General features: G+C 42.4%; 1 protein-coding gene across 1 annotated transcript in view; it reads right to left on the reverse strand.

The window, feature by feature from the left end:
- Positions 1-1084: 1084 nt before the first annotated feature.
- The window catches only part of LOC134405449 (calcium-activated chloride channel regulator 1-like), a 46634-nt gene continuing 22091 nt past the window's right edge, over positions 1085-25627 (reverse strand). Inside the window, exons 8-14 of the mRNA XM_063136696.1 lie at positions 19118-19295; positions 17120-17226; positions 13385-13615; positions 11628-11898; positions 8237-8401; positions 5582-5818; positions 1085-3471 (exon numbers count right to left, since the gene is read on the reverse strand). Coding sequence (XP_062992766.1) covers positions 3137-3471; positions 5582-5818; positions 8237-8401; positions 11628-11898; positions 13385-13615; positions 17120-17226; positions 19118-19295 — 1524 coding nt within the window. The 3' untranslated portion in view covers positions 1085-3136. The remainder of the gene's footprint in view (positions 3472-5581; positions 5819-8236; positions 8402-11627; positions 11899-13384; positions 13616-17119; positions 17227-19117; positions 19296-25627) is intronic.

Here is a 25627-nt window from a genome sequence, read left to right on the forward strand (position 1 = left end):
CTGGAGTGCAGGAGAGTAACAATATGTTCTTTAACATAGTCCCATTTGTCCTATGCCGTCATGACAATTATATTCAAACATGGGCATATCTAACAATATGATGAGCCATTACACCACCGCACCCAGTACTTAGACGCACTAAAAACCTTAGAAAAACATCTCATAGTATTAGAAGACAAATAATATTGTGCTTTTACTGATTAATTTGTAACTGGCTCTGGTTTTTAAATGATATTTTTAGATTATTGGTGCTAGCTTTATTGTTTGTTTTTAGATGCTATGACTTTGTAGTGGTTATTCTGGTTTTGTATTTTATAATATGCTTATATCAGTTTCTTGTAATTATGTTGTGTAAACCACCTTGTGAGGGATTATATAAATACAACGTTAAAATATTTTAAATAAATAAAATCAGCACATAAAGTTGAGAAACTTGAAATAACCTCACTTTCAGAGAAAGAAGAAGAATTTCAGGGCTGGGGCCTGTCTTTGGAAGCCCTATGAGCATTATGAACTGGAAAAATTCCTACTCCAAGCCTACTAATTTTAAGATGTTGATGCCCTCACTAACAGTAACCTTAAGAGTTCTGAAGCATGAGGAAAACTAACCTCTCACCCATATCCCCCTCAAAATTGGGCTACCATATTTATCCACAATTCGCATTGAAAGGTATTTGAAAGGTATTTTTAAAGACAGAACTGTGACATAATACACTTGATATGACTGATATAATAGAATGAATAAGTTATAGTAGAATTAATTAATAGTATATATGTATTATTGGCGCAATGAACCTTGCCTGAGATAGTGCAGAGTTTACCTTGACATGGATGCCTCCAAGAGAAGGACTAGAGTTTATATAACTAAAGCATACTGAACGCTTCATTTTTTTTGAGAGGTATACTGCATGTGATAATTGCCTATACTACTAGAGAAGAAATTGTGTGTACCATCTATCCATATGTATCATAACAGAGCAAATATGCATGTGTCTGTTTTACCCACCACTAACTGGAGCTGATCAGATAAACAAAACATACACACCACACTTCTTCATGGTTTTCTAAAAGGGCCACAGTTTCAGTAAATCAACACAAAAGGGTTAGAATTAATTTCATTTATGCAGTTTTAAAATCTGTAAGAACTGAACATACAGAGTCTACAAAGGGAACCAATAATTTCCTGTCATTAGAACCCCTTTCTTTAAAAGTATCCACCCATTTGTAAAGCCTTGATGTAAGTGATTGACGTAAATGATTTCTATTGTCAAAGGAGTCAATGCCATGTGGATCTTTGAAAGTCTTCCTGAGATTTAACACTAAGGGACAAACTGGATGTGTCAGTGTCAGAATTATATGTTCAATTCCAAATCTATTCCTGTAATGTCTCTCTGAAATATTTTTCCCCACCTGAGTTCACTCAAGATAGTACCTGGCAAAGGAAAAATTGCCCGAATGGACAGATTGTGGGGTAGTGATAGACTGGGGGGAGGATTTCGCACCCTCACTCACATTCCCATTTTGCTCTAAAAATTGGATCACACTCCTTACTTTATACATGATTAAGGCAGACCCAGGTTTAAACATATGGGTTTGATGCTATCACACTTAGTTTGGTCCACAGACATGTGCAGAACAAACAAATGAGAAAAAAATATGTCTGGATTTGTTTTCACTCACCAGCCCTTTTACAAAGCAATTTTGACTGTGGTGACCTGAGCACCTAGACCTGGGTTCTTTGACATGGGTGGAGCTCCGCTGTGCCCACCAGGTTCCCTGCTCCTCCTGATTTTTATTTAAAGTTTTTTTAAAAAGAAAAAACTGAGAGGCTGGCATACTGCCAAGCAAAGTGCTTCTCTCCAGCGCCATCTTTATTTGGATTCAAAAATGTTGTTGTGCTTTGGAGCTCAGACAAGCACCTCTGCTTTTCACTTAGGTACTAGGCCAAGTTATTTATTTATTTATTTATTTATTTATTTATTTATTTTACTCTCGCCATTTTGGTTTGTGGGAAAGGAGTGTTTGTGATGTGCTTTGCCCACCATGCCAGCTTTATTATGACTGGGCAAGGCACACCAGGGCAGCCATTTTGGGAAAGCACTCAGAACACTCTCTCAAAATTCCAAATGGGCTTACCAACTGAAAAAGTGTGGAGACTCTTGACCAAGATAATTTTGCATTATGACTAAATTGACAGTACAGGTTATTTTATATACAATAATTCATAGGCATTTAGCAGTCACACTGAATTTCAACCTTTCTCATTGATTATTTAGCCTTTCCAATCTGAGAAAGACTAAGGTGTAAAAATTGGATACAAATCCTATCCATCCATTCTCCTCAGAAGTATGCTCTACACACGAAGAGTCGGAGTGAGAACAAGTGCGTTAGTTCTTCCCCCTCCATCGCCTTTCTCATCATCCTTCAGATGTGTAGTGCGGATGTCTGCAGACAACAGCTCCCCCTGTCTGTGGAGGCTCTCAGAGTTTTAAAACCTCGGGGGATCTCCACAGATAGAAGCAGCTCTCCTCTGCAATTGCTCCCCACAAGAAGAGGACAGCAAGACAAGGAAGTGCATGGAGTTACCATACTCATCACTGCTTTGTCTTCCCCCATGTAAGAGCTTATATGTGAGGAGAATGCCTGAACTGGGCTTCAGTAAGGGCAATTTAGTCACAATATCAAACCTATGTGGAACACTGGATCAGAATCTCATATCCAAGAAATTAGAAATACCATGGAAATTACTGAGTTGTGCGTTATGATAAGCTGCTGCAAGCCACAATTTTTGATTTGTTGGTTATTTATTTTAAAGTATGTGATAGGGAAAAGCTGAACACAAGTTACAGAACTGGAAAGGCGACAATTTTCCTGCCTAACGGACCCCTTTTTTACAAGGGTTCTCCCCCCTCCAAATAATTACTGATGGGCCATCAGCAGTCAGGATGAACCTCATGATACACCCTAGTCTGTCCAGCTGAGGGGTTTAAGCCATTCTGCTAAGGACCTTCTTCCAGCCCTAAAAAGGAAGGCACTTTGGGTTTTCTTGCCCCAAACTTCGAAAGACAATTTCAGTCCTAAGAACACAAAGGGTAGTTTTGTAACCATGCAGGTTACATAAAACACAAACTTATATTTACAATAGTACAATTACAGCAGCACATACTGTGAGCAGAATTATGGTAACACTGTTGAACATAGTGTTAGTGTTTCCATTATCAGGAGTAAGCACAACTACTTTTGCTATATTAGATGCTTCTCCAACATTGTTGCTGTCATCGATGGCACGCATTGCAAAGAAGATTGTGGTGCCTTTTTCTCCGGTGAAATTTTCTGGCTTATACTGAAATAATTGTTTCACCCCAGCAGGTTCAGTTGTCAGACCAGAAGTGTTCACAGAAAGGGCATTATGGAAGGTAGCATCTCTTAAATCCAAGGGATTGTCACTCCTTTTTAATTCATATCTTTCAGCTGCAAAATAAAGAAACCACAACACGTATGCATTAGAATGCAGATGTTCAGTCACAGTTCAAAACTAGCAGTAACAGCAGGCCAGCATTTTGCTGTCTGAGCTGAAGCCCTGATCCAAGTACCAGACTGGCAGCTGAATCTTACATCTACAGTGGGAACAGCAGGTTAGCTTAGCTAGGCCACATGGCACTTACAGGTCTCTCCTCCAACACCTCGCTACAACTCCTTACCACCACCACCACCAGCATCTACTTCTGAGGCATCTTCTCACTTTGGCTAGTGGTACAGATGGCCCTTGGTGACAAATACCCTTTTTGGTGGATTTCAGGCTTCCTATCCTTTTGGGTTTAGAATGCACACCTTTGCATATCACAGAGGACACTGGTGTACATTCTAGGGCTGGATCTACACTACTGCTTTAAAGCGCTTTATACCAGTTTTGAAAATGGTATATGGAGTGTGCCCTGGGCCCCAACAGTTGTCAAAACCATTATAAAACACTTTAAAGCAGTAATGTAGATCCTGCCTAGGGCACACTCTCCATTCATATGGCATGCTGTATAGGATTCTTTGGATTAGCTGTCATTCTATGCAAGGTGAAAGCAAGGCTTGAATGATAAAACACATTGCATACATCCAGTTTTATCTGGTGTACAAATCCAGACAGATTGAAATCTGAAGAGGCTTGATCTTAACAAGTAAGGCTTTCACCCTCCACCCATCCCTGTTCTATTTCTTCACTACTGACAGGCGAGTGATATACTGCTGCAATTGGCAAGAGGAAACAAGGAAGGAAATTTGCATTACATGCTCCTGGAAATTTAGCCTCCTTGCGGCAGTACTATGAATCCTCCACTGCCTCCAGGTGGCTCTCCTAGTATTCCTGTTCCAATTATACTTTGGGGCACAGACACCATGCCTAAAAGTCTTAGTGGGTTAAAACAATCACAGCAAAGAAGGGCTTTCCCTTCTCTTCCTCTTCTTCCTTTAATTCACATTGTGTAGCAAGACCAGTAAGGATTCCAGAACCACCACAACCTCCCTGGACAACCACACCCACACCCACACCAGAAGACTGAATTTTCCTTTTAAAACAAATGGAGGTTTCATGCCTACTTTGTTATTCTATAAATGACCAAAAAAAAGTAAGCAAGAAAATCACAAGAAATGAAGGACATACAAGATGAATAAGCACTCTTTTCTCCCTGCAACTATATACGATTCCAAAGTGTTAAAATTAAGAGCCGGCCCCATTTCCTTTATGTAATAGATAGGTTATTCTTTAAGCCATTTTACTGGTTTTTGATTTTTGGGGTGTCTAGCAAGTAGCACATGTCCTGCTGTGTCCCAGATCTACACCCTGAGTCAAATCATTACGATGCCATCATGGTAATGCTATATCCCTCTCCTACATTTATAACTTGTAGGACACACGACATTTGTTGAGGTATTTTGGATAATGTGGAATAAACAGCAGGAAATAACACTACAGTTGTGGTAGATGGAATGTGTAATGTGCCCCAACAGTTCTCAGTGTATTTCCCTTCTTACATATCTATGATCTTAATTCTATTAATTACTCTGGAAATTTCTAGTAAATTACCTCCCAGATGATTCTAGACTTGACTCCATCATGGATTACATGTTTCCCATAAGGTATGCAAAGGCGTTTACACATGTAGAATTTTTATGAATATAATTCTGGTTGAGATGTTGTCCCCTACTTACACATTCTGGAGGCTAGTATTGTGTTAACTAGCTGTAGAGTATAAACAGAGCACATGGCTACCAATAAATAAATAAATCCATAGGCAATAAGATTTTCTCATTTAGCTGTAGAATGAAACAGATTTCACCATATCACAAAGCACGCCCAACTTACCCTGCAGTTGCACTATCCAGGGTAAGACTGGGAATGGTGGACTAACTTGTGGGGTAGAAACCCTCTTTACACAGCAACAGTGTAAGACTACTCTAGGAGATTATGGTGAGAAAATGCTGGGGTAAATAAAGCTGGTAATTGGCTTCTCCACCCCTTTATTCAGGAATTGCCATATCTAACAGATAAACCAATAAAAGTCCTCTGCGGAGCACAGAATTTCACACTTACCTTTGCCTGTATCATAGTCATTCCCAGGAGCTGTCCATGACAAAAGGAATTCCTCACTCTTGAGCTCTATCTCAAGGTCAGTGATTTTACAGGGTGGGAAAACATCCCGGGGATCTCCAGGAGGAACTCCTGACATTACAAAAGAACCTCCTGGTGCAGTTCTGCTGAATTTTCCTAGCTTTGCTTTGATGTCATCCTCACTATGTTCAGGTCTTGGTGGATTCATCTTTATTTCACCTATGAAAAAGTAAAAAAAAAAAGACACATCAGAGCATTCATTTATTTTATTTCAGTTGTATTCTGCCCAATAGCTGAAGCTCTCTGGGTGGTTCACAAAAATTAAAAGCACAAGGTACAGCATAAAATATAAAAAGTGGATGCTTAAAACCACGATTTAAAAGTACATCCAGAATAAAATCAAGCAGCAATGCAGAGATTTAAAATACAGAGTTAAAACAGCAAAGCTAAAAGACTTGGGGGCTGACTATACGCGGAAGAAGGCCCCATGGTGGCTGTGGATCTGTGCTGCGACAGTTAGACAATGCAGGTGTAGTTTCACAGCCACTGTGGAGCTTTCCCGCGATGCTGCAGTTTGAAAAAGTCAGGGTTTACCCTGCCCTTTTCAATTGGCGCTTCCACTGTCTGATGTTGCTCTGGGGCCAATCCAAGGCCTATCCGGTGGTGGTGCCTGGTGAAAGGTGACCAGCGATTGGAAGAGAGCTAGGGTGGCTGAGGCACACGGATGGCCTCCCAGACACCCCACACTCCCTCCTCGACATTTCCCTACACTGTCCCAGGAGAGGGGAAGCGTGGGGTTTGAAAAGAAGGCGTTACCAAACCGGTACTGTGAAGACAGCCCCTAGGATGCTAAAATACTGGGAAAATAAAAAGGTTGTCATGTGGTGTTGAAAGGAGTACAATGTAGGTGCCAGGCGGACCTCTTTAGGGAGCTCATTCCACAGCCGGGGTGCCACAGAAGAAAAAGTCCTTTTCCTGGTAACCACCCACCACACTTCCTTTGGCAGGGGCTCATGGAAAAGAATCCCTGAAGATGATCTTCGCGTCCAGTCAGGCAATCCTTCAGATAACTTGACCCCAAACAGTTTAAGACTTTGAATGTTAATACCAGCACTTTGAATTGGGCCTGGACATGGATTGACAGTCAGTGCAGTTGGAAAAGTACTGGCATAATGTAGACCCATTGGCTAGTCCCTGTTAACAATCTTGTTGTCCTGTTTTGGACCAGTTGAAGTTTCTGGACCATTTTCAAAGGCAACTCCACATATAATCTATTGCAGTAATCCAGATGAGAGGTTATTAGAGCATGGATTACAGCAGTTAAGACTATCTCTGTCCAGATAAATTGGTATATCAGCCTAAGCTGATAAAAGGTGCTCCGAGCCAACTAGTCCACCTGTGCCTCAAGTGGCCATTCTGGGTCCAAGAGCACTCCCAAACTATGAACCTGATCCTTTAGGGGGAGTGCAACCCCCTCCAGAACAGGTTGAACAGTGCCTAGCCAGACAAACGAATCACCCACAAACAGTACCTCCATCTTGTCTGGATTGAGTCTCAGTTTGTTGGCCCACATCCAGTCCTTTACCATGCCCAAGCACTGATTCAGAACAGCCACTGCCTAACCTGGTTTGTGATTACATGCACCTTGTTCATTCTTCATTCACCATCTGGATAATTTCATTCATCAGACATTAATGCTTTATGCGAACCCTATTTTCTATGTACTTTTTTCCTTTTGAGGTTGCTGCTCTTTTTACAGTGGTATGCTGTAAGCCAGGACAGGCAGAGTTGGCTAGTCGGCAAGTAGGCAAGGACATCTACTGCTCCCCCTTTTCACCACCACTGTTGTCTGGGCCAGAGAAAGAGGCAGGTGAAGCAGCATGTTCCAATAGTAAAGAAGAGGAGCAACTCTAGGAGGCTTTTGTCAGTGGTTCCCTGCTAGGGTTTGGCCCATCGGCAGGTGCCTGACCATGCCTACTCTTAACACCAGCCTGGCTGTCGCGACCCAGAAAGATATGGGAATGAATGGAAAGATAGTATTCAAGTGAGGAGGGGAAGAAGAGGAGATGGATCCACTGGAGATAGATCCACACACCCCATTCCGAATTCTGGCCCCCAATAAGGTAGGTGGGTCTCTGAGTCCATCTATGTCAAAACATGTTTTAAGAGGAATGGGAGGCTGATAAACCTCCGTCATTCCTCTCACCCTCCTGGGCATGGCTTAGAATAGACAGCTCCAAAATCAGAGCCTTGCATCTATCAAGCATCAGTCCCATCCATTTGCATTCTAAGTTGCTTAGCAATAGCCCAAAGAAGGATGTCACAGCAATATTTTAAAACCTTCATAGGATGTAGGGAGATGCTTCATTGCTTCCCAGCACATTTAATTAATCCACTAAGCAAACAAGTGCACATCTGTTCAGAATATTGTGGGAGAGAAGGCAAGGATTGTGGGCAAGGGTGTGTGAGTGTGTCTGAGATATACAAAACAAACGAAGGAGAGGCAAATCCATGTTTCTCTAACAACAGTTATTTTACATATCAAGAATGCTTCTCCCCACTCTTGACCTCCACTGCACTTCACCCCCATTCTTCCACCTCTTTTCCAGATAGTAATGCTATTTACAGTGAACTTACCATCCTCTATATAACCAGGTACATAAAGAACTTGGTTCTGTCTGCGGACTCGTCTGACAGTTTCGTCTTTTCCTTGGACACGCACTTTTGTGTTGTATCTACCGTTTGCTTCAAAAGATATGAAGTATCTAGAATAGATTCCATCATTCTTCAGAATATCAGCACCTTCAGCACATAAATATTCAAAAGTAAGATTTCAGAAAAACATCTTATTGCTGGTCATTAAAAAAAAACCATGTAGAATATGTAGGAGATGTTCTTTGTCACAGGATCTGTGTCATGGAAATAAATGAATGCCTGATTCTGAATGTCGTAGTATGGAAACATAAGAGACTTATATGTTAATATGTTTGCAACACTGACTTGCACAACTTGTGACCCATGAAAGCAAACTCAGTGCACTAACATATTTATTTTATTTTTATTTATTTATTGCATTTATATACTGCCCCATAGCTGAAACTCTCTGGGCAGTTCACATAAGATAAAACATTTAAAAACAATATACAAAAATTAAAAACCACAAAAACATGCAAAATTCACATACATTTAAAACCACAATATCAACTTTAGAAACAATGAACTAAAGAAACAGACCCAGGCTCATTACATATTGCTAAATGCCTGGGAGAAGAGAAAAGTCTTGAGCTGGCGCCGAAAAGATGACAATGTCGGCGCCAGGCGGGCCTCATCAGGGAGATTGTTCCACAGTTGGGGGGCCACCACAGAGAAGGCCCTCTCTCTTGTTGCCACCCCCAAGCTTCCCTTGGAGTAGGCACCCGGAGAAGGGCCTTAGATGTTGAACATAGTGTTCAGGTAGGTTCATGTTGGGAAAGTCGTTCTGTCAGGTATTGTGTGGTCCCAAGCCATGTAAGGCTTGATAAGTTAAAACCAGCACCTTGAATGTTGTGGCAGATGCTTGACAAGCCTGCTTTTCTGCAGCCAGCTGCTGGCAGGCAGCCCAAACAGGAAGTTTATCTAGCCCTGGTGGGCAACCATTCAGAACTAGTAGACTTCAAATTAGTGGGTCACTATGCTGTCCAACATTTCACAGGTGCTGCTGTACATGACTGCACAGAGCTCGGGGCAGGGAATGGAAGTCCAGAAATGTGACCTGATATAAAATGATGGTACCAATAGAATTCAAACTCAAATCTGGCAGAAGGTGGGGATGAGAAATGTGTGCAGGCCAATGGTTCTAGTTTATGAAAATAGGAGATCTCCAAAACAACACAAATGACCATCAATAGTGCATCCAGTTCATAATATTATTAAAAATTCAAAATGTATAGATTTAAAAAATTCTTATGTATATCAGTTTTTAAAACGCGAAATGTTTCATTATAAAACACCAACTTCCATCTCAAGTGAGGGTAGATTACAATACAATTTATAAGCTAAGCCAGAACCAACCAGGAACAGGCAAAACCTCATTGAGGGAATGTAGATTAACCATCAGCACCTGTATTCAATAGCCAATGAAGACTCATTAATAAACATCACTGTGTTTGGCCTGTTCCTGATTGGTTCTGGCTCAGCTTACAAGTGGTACAGTAGTAGCATACTCTTATTTGTGGCTTGAAGCTGGTGTTTTATTCTGAAACATTTCACATTTCAAATTCTGTAAATATATTCGATAAATTTTCAATGTTGAAATCTAAAAAATATATAAATTGGATGTGCTACCGGTGATCATTTGTTTTGTTTTGGAGTGCTGTACCTTGTGCCTCGCATCACCTGCATACAGGCTGAAAACATGGTAGCCATGCCATAAGGAAAGCCAAATATATATAATACACAGATATGTACTATATTGTTAAGGAGTTATGCATTCATGCCATGTAGTGGACAACAGACTCTTCTTATACCGAAGGAGCACTGAGCTACAACGACAGGTGATTAGCCCAGAGGTGGGCAGAAAGTAGATTTCCAGATGTTTTGGATTTCAATTCCCAGCATTCCTGACCATTGCCATGCTGCATGGGCTTTTGGGTGTTGAAATGCAAAACATCTGAAATTCAATCTTTTGCCAACCCCTGTACTAGCCCCAACTAGTCAGTGAATCCATAGCAAAGAATTCTCCAGCATAAGTAACTTCCACCTGCAAACAACCCACATACCCAGGAATGAGCCACATGAGCTAGGAGTCCTTAGCTCCAAACACCGTTGCAAGCCTCTAAAAGCACCTGTTTGGGGGCCTGTGAGCACATTTGGTATTTTGAAAAAATGTCCTGGCCGCTGCCACAAAATGGGTGCCTGGGGGGTGGGGGCAACCACAAAAAGTTGGGTGTGGCCCACCACTTTCTGTGTGTGCTGCTTTCTGTACATGAGTGCATGCATGTGACCGTGTGTACACTCTCTCTCTCTCTGGCAGGACTCTCTTCCCACCTTGCATGACTCCCCCAACCTATATACTATCTTTCCTACCCACCCTTAGTGGCTTCCCCAATCCTTTCACCACTGAATACTTGACACACCCACCCACAAAACATACCAGGCAACAGGGGTCTCTTTTTCTTTCTTTTCTTTCCCCCTTTCCTCTCCTTTTGGTGGCTGGGTGTGCTGCACAGCAAAGACTCAGGCCAATGCACATTGGGACCCTAGTATGTGGAAGGGACACATTCACCCATCGCCCTTGCTTTGGTGCTGGTCTGTATTGCGGGGACATACCTGCTATTTGGATGGGAGGGAAACTCCTCTTCTCTCCATTGGGAGCTGCCCCCACAGGCAAGTAGGAGGTGTTGTAGTCCTAATTCAGATTGGCACCATAGCTGCAGGTAAAGCTGTCCTTCCCTAAGACACAGTGTTGATCCATTTGGGGGGCCCTTACGGGGGCTATTCACGAAACAAAAATCTTGTATTCAAGGGCAAAAAATGTGACTCACATAACATGTCATTCGACTCTCAGCTGTTCTACCCAATGGGCCTGTTTAGATAAGCCATGGTTAGGCCACTAATCCTTTTGTAGCAAATGGTTAGTGAGCATGTTTAAACCGTGGTCATGTAGTCACCACTATTAGGAATGGTTCACACGACACACTAAGCCATAATGTTTAGCTCAGAATGCTTACCCACCATGGCGTAGCATGGCGACTGAACAGGGTCACTGTCTCTCAAAGGCAGGAAGCCACAAGATATAGAGAATGGAAGAGACAGCAGGAGGGTTTCACACAGACTCTGCACAGCTTATTCCCCATACCAGTAACCGAGTTGTGTGCCTGCGATTAGCTTAAAAGTGTATGTGTGGTGGAGAGTTCACAGCTCAGAAGTAGAACATATTCTTTTCGTGCAGAAGGACCTATCCCCATAATCTCAGTTTTAAAAGGATTTTGTATGCGCACGGACAAGTTCTAAAAAGTATAATACCAGAAAAGCTTCAAAATAAACATACCTGAACCATCATCAAGAAGCTGTAGCTCTATAGATTTTCCAGACACTGATTCAATGGTGGCTGTGACATTTGCACCCGTAACAGGCAAAAACCCTTGGCTGACTTCTGCATAAATGACAATTGGACTAGGAAAGATATTGGCATCTGTATTCATATAGGTTTTCACAGTCACTGGAGGCACATTTGCAGATGCTGCTCGGGTGGTGACCGTCACTGACAGGACTTGAGCTGCTGAGTATGTATTGAGAATTGAATAAGTCCAATCTCCTGCCTGCAAATCAAAGTGTTGAAATACAAAAGGCTACTGTGAGGATCCATGGGGTGGAAAAGGCAAACTGCTGTGGACAATTGCCCTGGGGGGTACTGGTTACTTAGCAACAGTACCAAGCCACAATTAGGGCTGGTTAAAGAGATGGATAGGGGATGAGGGCAAGGGCTCTTTAAATAGCTCAAGGACTCTGAGGGAGAAGGAGGAGGCAGAAGGGCAGAAGCACAGGATAAAAACCTGAAGGATGGAATCTCAGAGCAGAGAGAAGGAGGACAGAGTGGGAGTAAAGAGGCTCAGGAGGAGTGGCTGGAAAAAGCAGCTGCAAGGGAACAAAGAACTGAAGGTACAAGCAGAGAGGGCAGGAAATGGAAAAGAGCTCCTTAAAAGGCTAAAGGGTTGAAGCGGAGGAGGAGATGCTAGTAAACACAGGAGAGACCTTCCAGTGTACTCAGAATAGGGTGGCCATATGAAAAGGAGGGCAGGGCTCCTGTATCTTTAACAGTTGTACAGAAAAGGGAATTTCAGCAGGTGTCTTTTGTATGCATGCAGCACCTGGTGAAATTCCCTCTTCATCACAACAGTTAAAGCTGTAGGAGTCCTTACCTCATTTGTAGAGTGTCCAGATACAAAACAGGTCAGGGCTCCTGCAGTTTTAACTATTGTGATGAAGCGGGAATTTCATCAGGTGCTGCATATATACAAATGAAATGACACCTGCTGAACTTCCCTTTTCTATATAACTGTTAAAGATACAGGAGGCCTGCCCTCCTTTTCATATGGTCAGCCTTGGCAGAGGGGGTACACTTTGTGACAGCTACATGCAAAACTTCCATAAGTAAATGGTTCCTCCCTACTTCCACAATCTATCATGTAGTTCTAGTCATTTGCTCCTTTTCTTAAAACGACCAGTCTGATTCTTAGGCTGTGTCTACACCAGCCTTCCCCCCACCCCCAGGGTCATTCTTGGGTCCTCCCTGTGCATCCAAATGATGCACAAGGGATCCCATGAGCAAGCAGGGATGACCCCTCCATTTCCCTGGATAACCGAGACCTCAGTTATCCCGATTTTACTTGCGGTCCCGGGACAATCCCAAGGACCTTGGGCAGTGTGGGCAGCCATTCCAGCTTCTTTCCTTCTCCCCGTGAGTAGCAGGGGTCAACAGAGGGAAGGTGCCAGGCTTGGGGGAGTCCAGGGACATCGAGGGTGAGGGGGGGAGCGGGGTTGTGGCTTTTTTTAAACATATATTTCCTTGCAGCACAATTGCACTCCCTGCTCCTGCCTTTAAAAAAAAAAAAAAGACGTGTGCAAGTGCACATTGTCCTTCTTCGCTTCCAGGATATGCCGCTTCTGTTTGGATGCCCAGGGAAGATCGCGGAAGCAGGTAAGTCCACGATCCTCCCCCTCCCTCCCTCTACACTCTTAGGTGTAGAAAGGGTCTTTATGTCTGCAAGGTTAAGTAAATGTGTTTAAACAAAGCTCCATTTTTACCTCTGCAGTTCCATCAATCTTGAGTCGAGCTGTTTGTTGATTTGTCTTATCAATTGCGAAGTGTGTTTGACTGTAAATTTTTCCATTGGGATCTGTCAGTTGAATGTTAGGTGGATATGTGTTCACATTCCATGTAACTACAAAGAAAGTGTCATTTCCCACAGTGCTGTCAATAGTTACAGTACCATCCAGCCTTTGGTTTGGGTTGATGGTTTCCCCTTTACTTTCGAGCTGTTAGGAAAAGTGAACATAGGTATTGTAATTTATATACACATTTCTTCCATTTCTTAGAGTGTAAATATTGCCTAGAAGGTGCCCTCCCAATGGATCATTCTGCTACACCAAATAGGCAATGATCAGACAGACAGATATGCTCATACTACCGTGAAGATATTTTTTCCTTGTGCTGCACAGATCTCGGTTATGCAGTGCTGATAAAATGGGTACATCTCATAACTAAACACATGAAGATAAGCTGATGAGCAGCAATATCTAACAGGTAGATGCAGTTGCAAGCCCAACACAGCAACACTGCAAGTAAGCTGCCATAACCAATCTTTTTCTGCATGAAATATATTTACTGTTACTTGTGTGTTCATATATGTGCATGGGTTATTAGCTGCCTTGCAAATTTACAACTGAAAGGCTGATATATTTAAACAAATATATAGAAGTCCAGTGTCAAACAAAGATACATCTTAGTAGCATGTTTCAATGGCATGTTTGAATTATACATTAAGCTATTTCACTAGCTGGTTGGCTGATAATAGCAATGTTTTTTTTAAAAAAACTAGAGTTCTCAGCGAATGCAATCAACTGATCACAAACTAGGGGGTGAAACTCAAAGACTCAAATCTAATTCCAGAGACAAAGAAAAGCAAATGTACAGTTAATATGATATGTGCCAGCTCAAGATGTACAGCAAAGCAAATGTACAGTCAGTATGATATGAGGTGCACCTCAAGGCACCAGCTGAGAGAGCTTCACTTGCTGTTCACCTTCCCCGATCAAGGATAGTGAGGAGTGGGTGAAGCTGTCTTTGGCTCAGCTGGTACCTCCTCATCTGTTGAGTCCAGAGCCATCTTCACCTGCCTGTCACCATCCCCTGTTGGAGAAGGCAAGGGCAGGTGAAGCCCATTGTCTCTGTCAGGGCCAGCCTTTCCATGATGCAGACTGATGCACCTGCATCAGGCGGTGGAGTGAGAGGAGCAGCGAATTGCAATGCTTCCCCTTCACACGCACAGGAGGGCCCACCACTGCCCCCCCCCCACCAGCAGCAGATGCTCTGGTTGGCCCCACGAGAACCCATCCTCCTTCCCATCACACCACATTCCCTTACTGCAGTTATGGCTGGGCTCTGCAAGAGATTAGCTGAACTCTCAGGAGAGCATGCCCAAACTCTTGCAAGACCTGCACACTCTTGTATGAGTTCAAGCAAGCCCTCTCAGGATATGGCTGAGCTCTCACAAGAGTCCCGAAGGTGCAAAGGGGCACAAGGCAGAGGCGGGAAGGGGCGCGACACAGCGTGGTACTTGCCCCCAGCAGCAAATTGATTCGATGTGATTTGATTTATTACATTTATATACTGCCACATAGCTGAAGCTATGATCTGAAGTTTGTGGCTCTGTGTGAGTGTGTTTCTTTCAAGAATGCTTCAAAATAAACAATACATTATTGGATTAGTTGGTCTATTGTCCCAGTAAGGTTTCAGTAAAAACATCTGGCCAGCTATTGTCAAACAGGCTTGGCTACTCCTACTTTGACTTGTGTCCAAACTACATTCCTTCTGATTTTATCACATAGCTCAACCTTCCCCAACCTGGTGCCCCCCAAATGTTTTGGACTTCAACTTCCATCAGACCCAGCCAGCATGGCCATATGAGTGAATCATAGAATAGTAGAGTTGGACGGGGCCTATAAGGCCATCGAATCCAACCCCCTGCTCAATGCAGGAATCCACCCTAAAGCATACTTGAGAGATAGTTGTCCAGCTGCCGCTTGAATGCCTCTAGTGTGGGAGAGCCCACAACCTCCCTAGGTAACTGGTTCCATTGTTGTACTGCTATAACAGTCAAGAAGTTTTTCCTGATGTCCAGACAGAATCTGGCTTCCTCTAACTTGAGCCCATTATTCCGTGTCCTGCACTCTGGGAGGATCAAGAAGAGATCCTGGCCCTCCTCTGTGTGCCAACCTTTCAAGTATTTGAAGAGTGCTATCGTGTCTCCCCTCAATGAATATAAGTACATAAGAACATCAGACCAAGGGACCATCTAGTCCAGACCAGGGACGAACAAAGCAGGACATGGTACAACAGCACCCTCCCACCCATGTTCCCCAGTAACTGGTGTATATGGGCGTACTGCCTCTGATACTGGAGGTAACACATAGCCATCAGGGCTAGTAGCCATTGATAGTCTTCTCTTCCAGGAATTTATCCAACCCGCTTTTAAAACTGTCCAAATTAGTGGCTATCACTATATCTTGTAGTAATGAATTCCATAGTTTATGTGCTGTGTGAAGAAGAATTTCCTTTTATCTGTCCTGAATCTCCCACCATTCAGCTTCATGGGATGACCCTGGGTTCTAGTAATATTGGAGAGGGAGAAAAAGATCTCCCTATCCACATTCTCCACAAGTGAAGATTAGAGTGAAAATCAACAGAGTAAAGGGAAGATTTCTTTGGCAGAAGTGAACAGCCCCGTTGGTGTTGGCTTATTGATTTTGCCAAATGAGTTGGCTTATTAACTTCTGGGTTGTAAAGAGTAATGAATCACACGTAGGGATTTTTGCTCTCATACTAAATTCTGCGGGGATCTCTAAACGACCGATTTACAGCATGTTCATGACTAGGCGCTCCAAGAAGTTTGCAGGTTAATTTCATGACATCGTAAACAAACAGGACATCTCCCGCCCTTCCTCCCAGCAATCCTGTTTTTATTTTATTTTTTTAAAAAAGAGATAATCCAGTATCTATTTATATCATGCTTTTATTCGACCACTAGATGGCATTGCAGCCTATTCTCAGTAATATTCCCTATTCAGTTAAAAAAATCACTGGAGCCAAGGGCAGAATGTACCCTACATCTTTAAAATGCTTTATAACAGTAGTGACAACTGTTTGTGTGTGGGGGATCTACACTACTGCTTTAAAGCGCATTAAAGCACTTTGAAAACGTTTTGAAAACTGTATATGCAGTGTGTCCTGGGCCCCAACAGTTGTCAAAACTGTTATAAAGCGCTTTAAAGCAGTAGTGTAGATCCTGCCCAGGACACACTCCATGTAGAGTTTTCAAAACATTTTGAAAGTGTCATATCCTGCTTGGTGTAGATCTGGGTTTAGCCATTTCCCAATATGCCATTTTTCTGAGGAGCCCCTCTCCCAATTTCCTATTTACATGGTTAGGAGAAAACTAAAGAGACTGTTAAGGCTGTTTTATTTACACATGAAATTGAACTGGAGGCTAAATTTTGAAATGCTTTAGCTGTACCTAAATAATCTGCCTCCTCTGTCTGCCCGTCCCCCTCCCCCTCTTCTATGAATTCCTCATGGCTCCTTCCTTCTATAACAGTTGCAAAATGTGGACTGTGGAATTAATTTCACTCTGTTCTTTATTTTTTTGTCAGTGTCTAGTAATTTGAGACATACTACCACTACTATACTGCTACTACTACTAGCACTACTACTATATAAAAAACAACAACAGACCCGTTCCCTCAAGTCTTTGAAATCCAGACCTGAATAGATTGTTGAATGATATCTCCACTTCCTGATAAAATTCCACTGAAAGCATCTATGAGGCTGTTGGAATCCAAATTATCACTGGCTAATAGTTTCAAACCTCCTGAAATGTGATTGGAAGAATAATTAGAATAATCTGCCAGAGGGAATAAAATGCCATGCATATTTACACTGTTCCTTGTTGTTGTACGTCCAAGTGGTTTTGCACAAGCATGGCTTTAATTGCTAGGTGAGGCTTTTTAATGTTGGGAAATGCACACCCAACATCTGTAGTTGGATCAGAATCTGTGGCTTGGGTGAGTCTAGAATTGTTTTCCAGTAGAGAGATATTAGTAAAATGAACCAGAACACTTCGTTTTCCCAGTTCCTGTAAATCAGGCACTTACAACTGGTTAGATGCTCTGATATTAAAAGGAACTTCACACAATTTGGAATTTTATGTAAAAATTATGAAGAGTTAGGGAAAACTCCACGCATTTAAAGGGGAAGCCCAGGGCCGACATCCCGGTGGGTCCTGCAATGGCACTGTGGTCCCGGCGATGACTCAACAATGACGCATGGTGGCACCAGGCCTGCTTCTGCCCATTGCATGGAGGATGTTGCAATCCATACTAATTCTCCCGCCACCACATCAATTGCAGAACTACAGAGTATGCAAATTTTACCCATTAAACTCAGTAGGGGGGGATTGTAATAACATGTTGTCCCCTCCTCCTGCTACACCCATTTGACAATGATAGAATATAGGGTTTCTGGCAGCTCTGCATCCAGACCTGTAGATAAAGTATATAAACTCCCAAGAGGGAGATCGTAACTGTCCAGAGAGCGTTGGCAATTGGGTGGTATAGAAATGAAATGAATAACATGGTCTGGGACTATGGGCTCATCTACACCAAGCAGGATATTCCACTATGAAAGCGGTATATAAATGGCAGGAGCCACACCAAGCAGGATATAGTGGTATGAAAGCGGTATATGGTATGTGCCAATGGGCCCCAGCAGTTGTCAGTGCACTTCAATAGTGTAGCTCCTGCCTTTTATATACCACTTTCATAGTGGAATATCCTGCTTGGTGTAGATGAGCCCTTAGCTGCTCTGGCTCAGATTGAGCACACATAGAAGACAGAAGGGTGCAATTTGGTAATCAATGGTGGTCTGTACACAAAGGGAGTGCTTTGTACAAACATATTTCTAAAACCTGTCTTGTAGCGCTCTTATTAGGTTCTCTCTCTCAGGTTTCCAGATAACAAAGCACTGAGCAGCAACATCCACTCCTGCAGGAGGAGATGCATGGACAGAGCATCATATATAGTCAGTGCAGAAGCAAAGAGGTTTTTTTTAAAAAAAACAACTCTTCTCCATCACCATACCTTTGTGCACATGGGGCAAGGGGTGACGCTCATAAATATAAAATACAATGTCAGGAGATCTGACTGTGGATCTCTCATATATCTAGTATGGCCCTCAGTGTGTGGCCTCGGGCAAATCACTTGTCCCCATCTGCAGAAGCAAAGAGGTTTTTTTTAAAAAAACAACTCTTCTCCATCACCATACCTTTGTGCACATGGGGCAAGGGGTGACGCTCATAAATATAAAATACAATGTCAGGAGATCTGACTGTGGATCTCTCATATATCTAGTATGGCCCTCAGTGTGTGGCCTCGGGCAAATCACTTGTCTCCATCTAGTCCACTATTCTATTTCCAATAGCAGTCTACCAAATGCCTCTTGGAAGCTTACAAGCAGAGCATGGAGCCAAAAGTGTCTCCCTGTTACTCAGAAGTACATTATTTCTAAACATGGAAATTCCATTTCATCATCATGGCTGATAGTGGAGGTTCTGTGGGTGGAGCAAGGATGAGGACCACTGTGTGGATGGGCATAGCTTGGCAGTGACTAGGACTTATAGCAACCTCACTTTTGGAGAGGCACCAGTTGCCACAAGTACACATATAAGAGTCTTGCAGACTTTGATACTTTACTTCGTCACGTACCTGTCATGTCTGACAACTCTTCTAGTTCTTTTGCAGCACTTGGCCCCAAAGCAATGGTGTGAATGATAGACCCACTACTTTTAACCTCACCAAAGCAAGAGCCTACACTTGAATCTTCTCCATCTGTCAAGAGCACGATCTCGCAGCCTTTAGTACTTGAATACTTTTGCCTAAACACCTGTAGGGAAAAGAGAAATTCATTTTTAGCAGCAATATTAAAACAAGTAATGTAGAAGCTATAGGAAGTCATTTGGAGTTAAAGTGTAGGAGAACCCTCAACAAAACTCTACACGAATGACATTTCTTTGGTATGAAATATAAATGCCCACTTGTAACAGAAGCAAGTGTGGTGAAATGAGTGCATCACCTTTTCCTATTGCTGTAACAACATATGCTGCCTCTCTACTTTAAAGGGAGAATCTAAGATTAAAATATGAGTTGAAGCAGTCTTTTAAAGAAGTCTACACAGAGTGGTTGCTCCACTCCTCTCCCAGCTGCTCTTCCTCACAACTGCCATAGCACAGTGCTGCATTCCCCTGGAAACTTAGTCCTAGTTCTACCTTAAAATCTGTGCCTGACGAGGGGAGAGCCTGCGATGCAAGTATCGCGGGATCTTGCCCTCGTCTACACGTGAGGCGCAACGGGCTAAAGGAAAGACCTGTTGCGTCCGCCGTTTTAAAAAAAATTAAAGGGGCCGGATGCGCATGAATGTTTGTGCGCTCGGGTAAGTAATTTTTTTTAAAAAAATCATTCTCCCCGCTGCCCCCACCCTGCCCTCACTCCCCCCCACCTTGCCCCCGATGGGCGCAGCGCTCCTGGGGAGCGCTGTGCCCCATGCGCGGCTTCTCCCGGCTACGCGTGAGTAATCGCGCATAACTGGGAAAAGCGGCGGAATGGGCTACACGCTCCTGGGTATCAGCCTGGGATAACCCCTCCCCTAGCTAAGGCCACAGTCTGCTTTGGCAGGGGCCAAGCTTGGTGCTCTCCTCTGGTCTCTGTGCTCAAAGAGAGAGAAGGACTACCGATTCCAAAGCACTGCCATGGTGCTGTGCTGTAGCTCCTCTCAGTCAACCTTCACAGCTCAGGGCCCAAACACCAGTCTGCCCTGACGGAGGATTTCTCTGGGTGCTCCCATCTTCTGAGGTGAAGCAGGTGGCAACTGGGGAGAGGGCCTTATTGTTGGGTTATTGTGCCAGAACTTTTCTCCCTCTGGAACTCTGTTTGTGCTCAGAAACAAACACCCATCACGCAGGTCTTACACAGCAGAGCTGGTTTATTTCCTTCAGGCTTCTGTGCAGTTCAATTCAGATCAGTTCAGATCAGCACACTGAGGCATACACAGAGAGCAGTGATCAGAGAGCAGTGATCAGTTCCATTTTACAAAGTGAGAAACTATATACACATCTTACACAATTCTTATCTACATTACATACAGCTGTGATGAGGCTAACTTAGAATCTTGGCAAGGTTCCCAGAACAGCCTCTATCTCAAGGTAATTGCCCACAGATACTTTCTCTGTTTAACCCTGAGATAGCCATACACACACAATTTTAATGACTAAGCAAGTATTTCTTTTCATATACTTAACAGTCCTCCTCTTGCGCATGTTGTTTAAATTGTGTTACAATCTGAGACCTAGCTTTAAAGCATCTCTTTTTGTTTTACCATTGAACGTTCCACCTGTCCTTTCTCATTTTGTTTTACTTTGAATACTCATTTACTGGTAATGGCTTTACGACCTTCAGGTAAAGGTACTAGCTCCCACGTTTCATTTTTTTCCATTGCTCTGATTTCCTCTGACATTGCTTCATGCCAGCCCTGAGCTTCTGTAGGTTCCATCTCCTGAATTTCCTCAAATGAAGTAGGTTCATAGGCTATCAGTAAAGCTCTATGAGAAACCTGTTTGCTTTGGTATTCATCTGAGTAACGAATTTGAGCTTTGCGTTCCCTTTCTGATCGTCTTGGCATAGTTACAGGCATAGTTTCCTCCTCTACAGTTTCTTCCCCCTCCCTCTCTTGCTGAGATTGTTCAGGAATTTCTTCTGTTTCTACAGCTTTCTGTTCTACAGGCAAACTTACATACTGTTCTGTTTCCTGCATTTGTTCATGAAAAACTACATCTCTGCTCACAATTACACTTTTGTGATATGGAGACCACAAACGATAGCCTTTTGTTTGTGTATCATATCCTAACAGTTTACATTCCAAACCTCTTTGAGCTAGCTTTCCTGGTCTGTTTTCTTTCTGAATATGAGCAAAACATTTACTTCCAAAAACCCTTATATGTGACACTCTAGGTTTTCTTTTGTAAAACATTTCATATGGAGTTTTTTCATGTACAGAGTGGTAAAGCCTGTTTAACAAATAATTTGAGGTGGACAAAGCTTCTGCCCAGAACAGATTAGACAATCCTGACTCTTTCAATAGAGCTCTTAACATGTTCTGCAAGGTTCTGTTTTTCCTTTCTGCAACTCCATTTTGAAATGGTGAATATGGAGCAGTAAGGTCATGTTGTATACCTTCATCACTGAGGAATTTTTTAAATTGGTTGCTAAGAAATTCACCTCCCCGGTCCGTTCTTAGATTAGCTATAGGTTCTTTAAATCTATTTTTACTCCACTTAACAAAGGCTTTAAACTTTCCAAAAGTTTCACTCTTCTGTTTTAACACATACACAAATCCAAATCTACTGTAATCATCAACAATAGACAAGAAAAATCTGTTTCCTCCTTGACTTGTCTCAAAAGGACCTGCAAGATCTGCATGTATTAATTCAAAAATTCTTTTTGTTGTTCTCTCACTATGTTTTGGAATGTTTGACTTATGACACTTGGTTTCACTGCATACATTACATTCTACATAGTTAGAACATGGTTTGATTTTCACCCCTTCACACAATTCTGGAATCTTAGAAATTGTTTTATAGTTAGCATGACCAAACCTTTTATGAGTTAAATGGATACACTCTTGGTGTGGTTTGCAATTGGCTATTGTTTTTGTTGTGACTTTGCTGGCTACAACTTCATTTTTTGTACAAGTATTAATCACATACAAAGAATCTTTCATTATTCCCTGCACACACACCTTGTTTCCCTGTTTTATAGTACAATTTTCTTCAGTAAAACAAACCTCATACCCCATTTCTGTTAACTGAAACACACTTAGAAGGTTTGTTTCTAATTCTGGTACATATAAAACACTTTGTAGTTCAACTCCCAGACAATCAAAATATACATTACCCACACCACAAATCTGGATTTTTGTTCCATTTGCAAGGGTAACACACTTTTGCTCTGAAGTAGAAGTTTCCAAGTTAACAAATGAAAGTTTGTCTTTTGCCATACTTATTGAAGCCCCAGAGTCCAAAAACCAAGGATTCATTGTCTCTTTGACTCTTGCTAGAAGACACTTCTTTGTTGATTCAGCTTCATTCATGTTGTTTTCTTCTCTCCACTTTGCTGTTGACTGCTTTTTCTTCTTGTTGTTGCAATCCCGCCTTAAGTGTCCTGTGGAACCACAATTAAAGCATTTCCTTGCCTTTAATGCAGCCACCATGTCAGAAGATTTATGGCTTTGTTGAAATTCAGCCACAGGAAGTTTAAGGCTCTGTTGTTTTGAAGCTTGTCTTCTTTCATAGGTTTCCAGTAGTTTTCCAGCTACATACTCGAGGGTTAAATTTTTCTCCTCTTGACTTTCCATCATGGTGACAACCGCATCGTACGATGAATCAAGACTTGACAAAATCACATAGACTTGGTGTATAGTTGTAAACTCCATCCCTCGTGCCCTGAGTTGATTGAAGATTTCTCTCATGCTTTTCAAATGGTTTGACATAGACTCCCCTGGTTTCAGCTTCATTCCATACAGCTTCCGGGTTAGAATTACTTTACTGCCCGCTGTTTCTCTTTGATATACAGCTTGTAGCGCATTCCAGCACTCTTTTGATGTATTCAAAAACTGAATGAAGGAAATTTGAGAGTCTTCCACAGCTAATGCAATAACTGCCATTGCTTTTGCATCATCCTTAAACCATTTAGCATTCTGTGGATCTGCTCTATCTGGTGGATCCTCTGTGACTACATACCACAGTTCAGCCTGAATCAGATACATTTGCATTTTGTAAGACCATAATGCATAGTTAGAGTCATTCAGCTTTTCCAACAATTGATGCAAACCAGACATATTAGCTCCTGCCATTCCCTCTGCTTTAGGAATTTGTATCTCACCGTCTTCCTGCTCAGAGTCCTCCTCAGAGTCAGCCGACTGAGATTATTCCTCACTTTGCAGCACTGGCTTTAGCTTGATGTCTTCCTCCATCAACAGTCTTCTGTTTTAGCAGACTCCTGGTTCTGATACTGCACCGTTCCCACCAAGTTCTGGTTCTTCTGCCTGGGTTAGGCTGGCGTAGGCTTCCTGGACTGGACTGGACTGGGCCCATAACCTTTGTTGGGTTATTGTGCCAGAACTTTTCTCCCTCTGGAACTCTGTTTGTGCTCAGAAACAAACACCCATCACGCAGGTCTTACACAGCAGAGCTGGTTTATTTCCTTCAGGCTTCTGTGCAGTTCAATTCAGATCAGTTCAGATCAGCACACTGAGGCATACACAGAGAGCAGTGATCAGAGAGCAGTGATCAGTTCCATTTTACAAAGTGAGAAACTATATACACATCTTACACAATTCTTATCTACATTACATACAGCTGTGATGAGGCTAACTTAGAATCTTGGCAAGGTTCCCAGAACAGCCTCTATCTCAAGGTAATTGCCCACAGATACTTTCTCTGTTTAACCCTGAGATAGCCATACACACACAATTTTAATGACTAAGCAAGTATTTCTTTTCATATACTTAACACTTATTGGCCATTGTGATGGGTTTATGGAATATTCTCTTCAGGGAAGTTTGTCTGTTATTTCACCTGTTGAAGAAATTATACTGTGAGCCTGACCTGACTCCCTCCATCTTGTTGAGGCCTAGGACAGCTGAATAAGACTGTGAACTTGACCTTTAGAAAGGTCAGGACAGAGAGCAATACAAGCGTACTTCAAACTGTCAAAATACCATGACTTTACAAAGGTAAGAGATGTTTGCTAGCTTCTGCCTTGTACCCTACTCTGCCAGAGCCATATGTATTCTATAGATAAGAAGTTGTATAAGGTGTTTATGCCCTATGTGTTTGCACAAACAACTAGTTGCATCAACTTATGTTTGATTTAATAGTTTTTGAGTGTATGTGTGTTGTGATTGGACAATAATGTAAGAATATTGATTTGTGCCTTTTTGGATCCAAGCGATAATTAGTGTTCTTTAATGTATTTGAGTAATGATTGGTGAGTTTTGGAATACCCACAATAATTATATGAAGAGCCTTTAAAAACTTGTGTTGTGGTACCCAATGGCAGTCACACTGTGGGCTGACCCTACGGTGTAGACTCTTGCAATTGCAATAAACTTTCATTACAGAGAAGGAGACGCTGTCTTGAGATTCTTTGACGCCCACCGAATGTTCCCAAACAGGGGAAACTGACTATCAGGTTCCTCCACATACCTCAAGTAGATCTTTTCAATAACAACCAATTAAAATAAATTCAATAATCTCTGTGTAACAGGGATAGGTTGAATACAGACACAGTAGTAGACACAGAGTCTGAAACAATAATGTGCACTTATGTATCTCAGGAATATGAAAGGGTGTAACGTCTACCATACAAAAATGAGTACAGTTCAAGAACAGTTACTACACCTTATTGTATTCTCAAGAAACAGCTGCTTAACATGAGCACGGGTGGCCATGGATCTAGCATGCTTCCAGAACAGTCTTTTATTGCGCCTGTTCAGATGACACTTTAGGCTCTGTGGTTAGCGAAACTGTGGTTCTCTGGGGTTAGCACTAACCACAAGTTGTGCACAACACTTTAAGCAATGTTTAGAGCTGCTAACTCTGCTGCAGACAATCTGACTGTGGTTAGTGAGTGAGTGGAGCTTAGCAAAAAACATCGCACAAGACACCTTAAATCCTGCTGCTTAATCAAAAGCCTTAACCAGCAGGGTTTAAGGTGTCTTCTGAACAGGCCCACTGTCTCACTCATAGAAGTTTACAGAGGTTCCAGTTGATGACCACTTTCATGTGTTTTCCCTCCAGTTGCTTTTCTTACTGCAGAAATTCTTCCTTCTCTCTTTTCTTCCTTAAGGGAAAATACCTACACTATGCCATCTGATCGTTAGTGCTAGGACCCCTCCGTCTGGAAGCAGCCCAAGTAGAGATGGGGGTTTGGTGTGCACTCTTCAGCTGTTACCACTGAGAAACAATCAAGAGGGGGAGGAAGTTGACATTGTAAAGCACATCTAAACCAGACAAGGATAGGCTGCATGACCAGATGACATCACTGATTTTTCCTTGTCTGTAAAACTCCTAGTATCCCCATTATACAGCAGTGTCTTTATCACATTCCTACTGGTCCACTATACAACAGTGTGAGCATTTCTGAACCATGAGAACTCTTTCT

This window comes from Elgaria multicarinata, chromosome 1 (assembly GCF_023053635.1).
Source record: "Elgaria multicarinata webbii isolate HBS135686 ecotype San Diego chromosome 1, rElgMul1.1.pri, whole genome shotgun sequence".
In the NCBI taxonomy this organism is placed as follows: domain Eukaryota; kingdom Metazoa; phylum Chordata; class Lepidosauria; order Squamata; family Anguidae; genus Elgaria; species Elgaria multicarinata.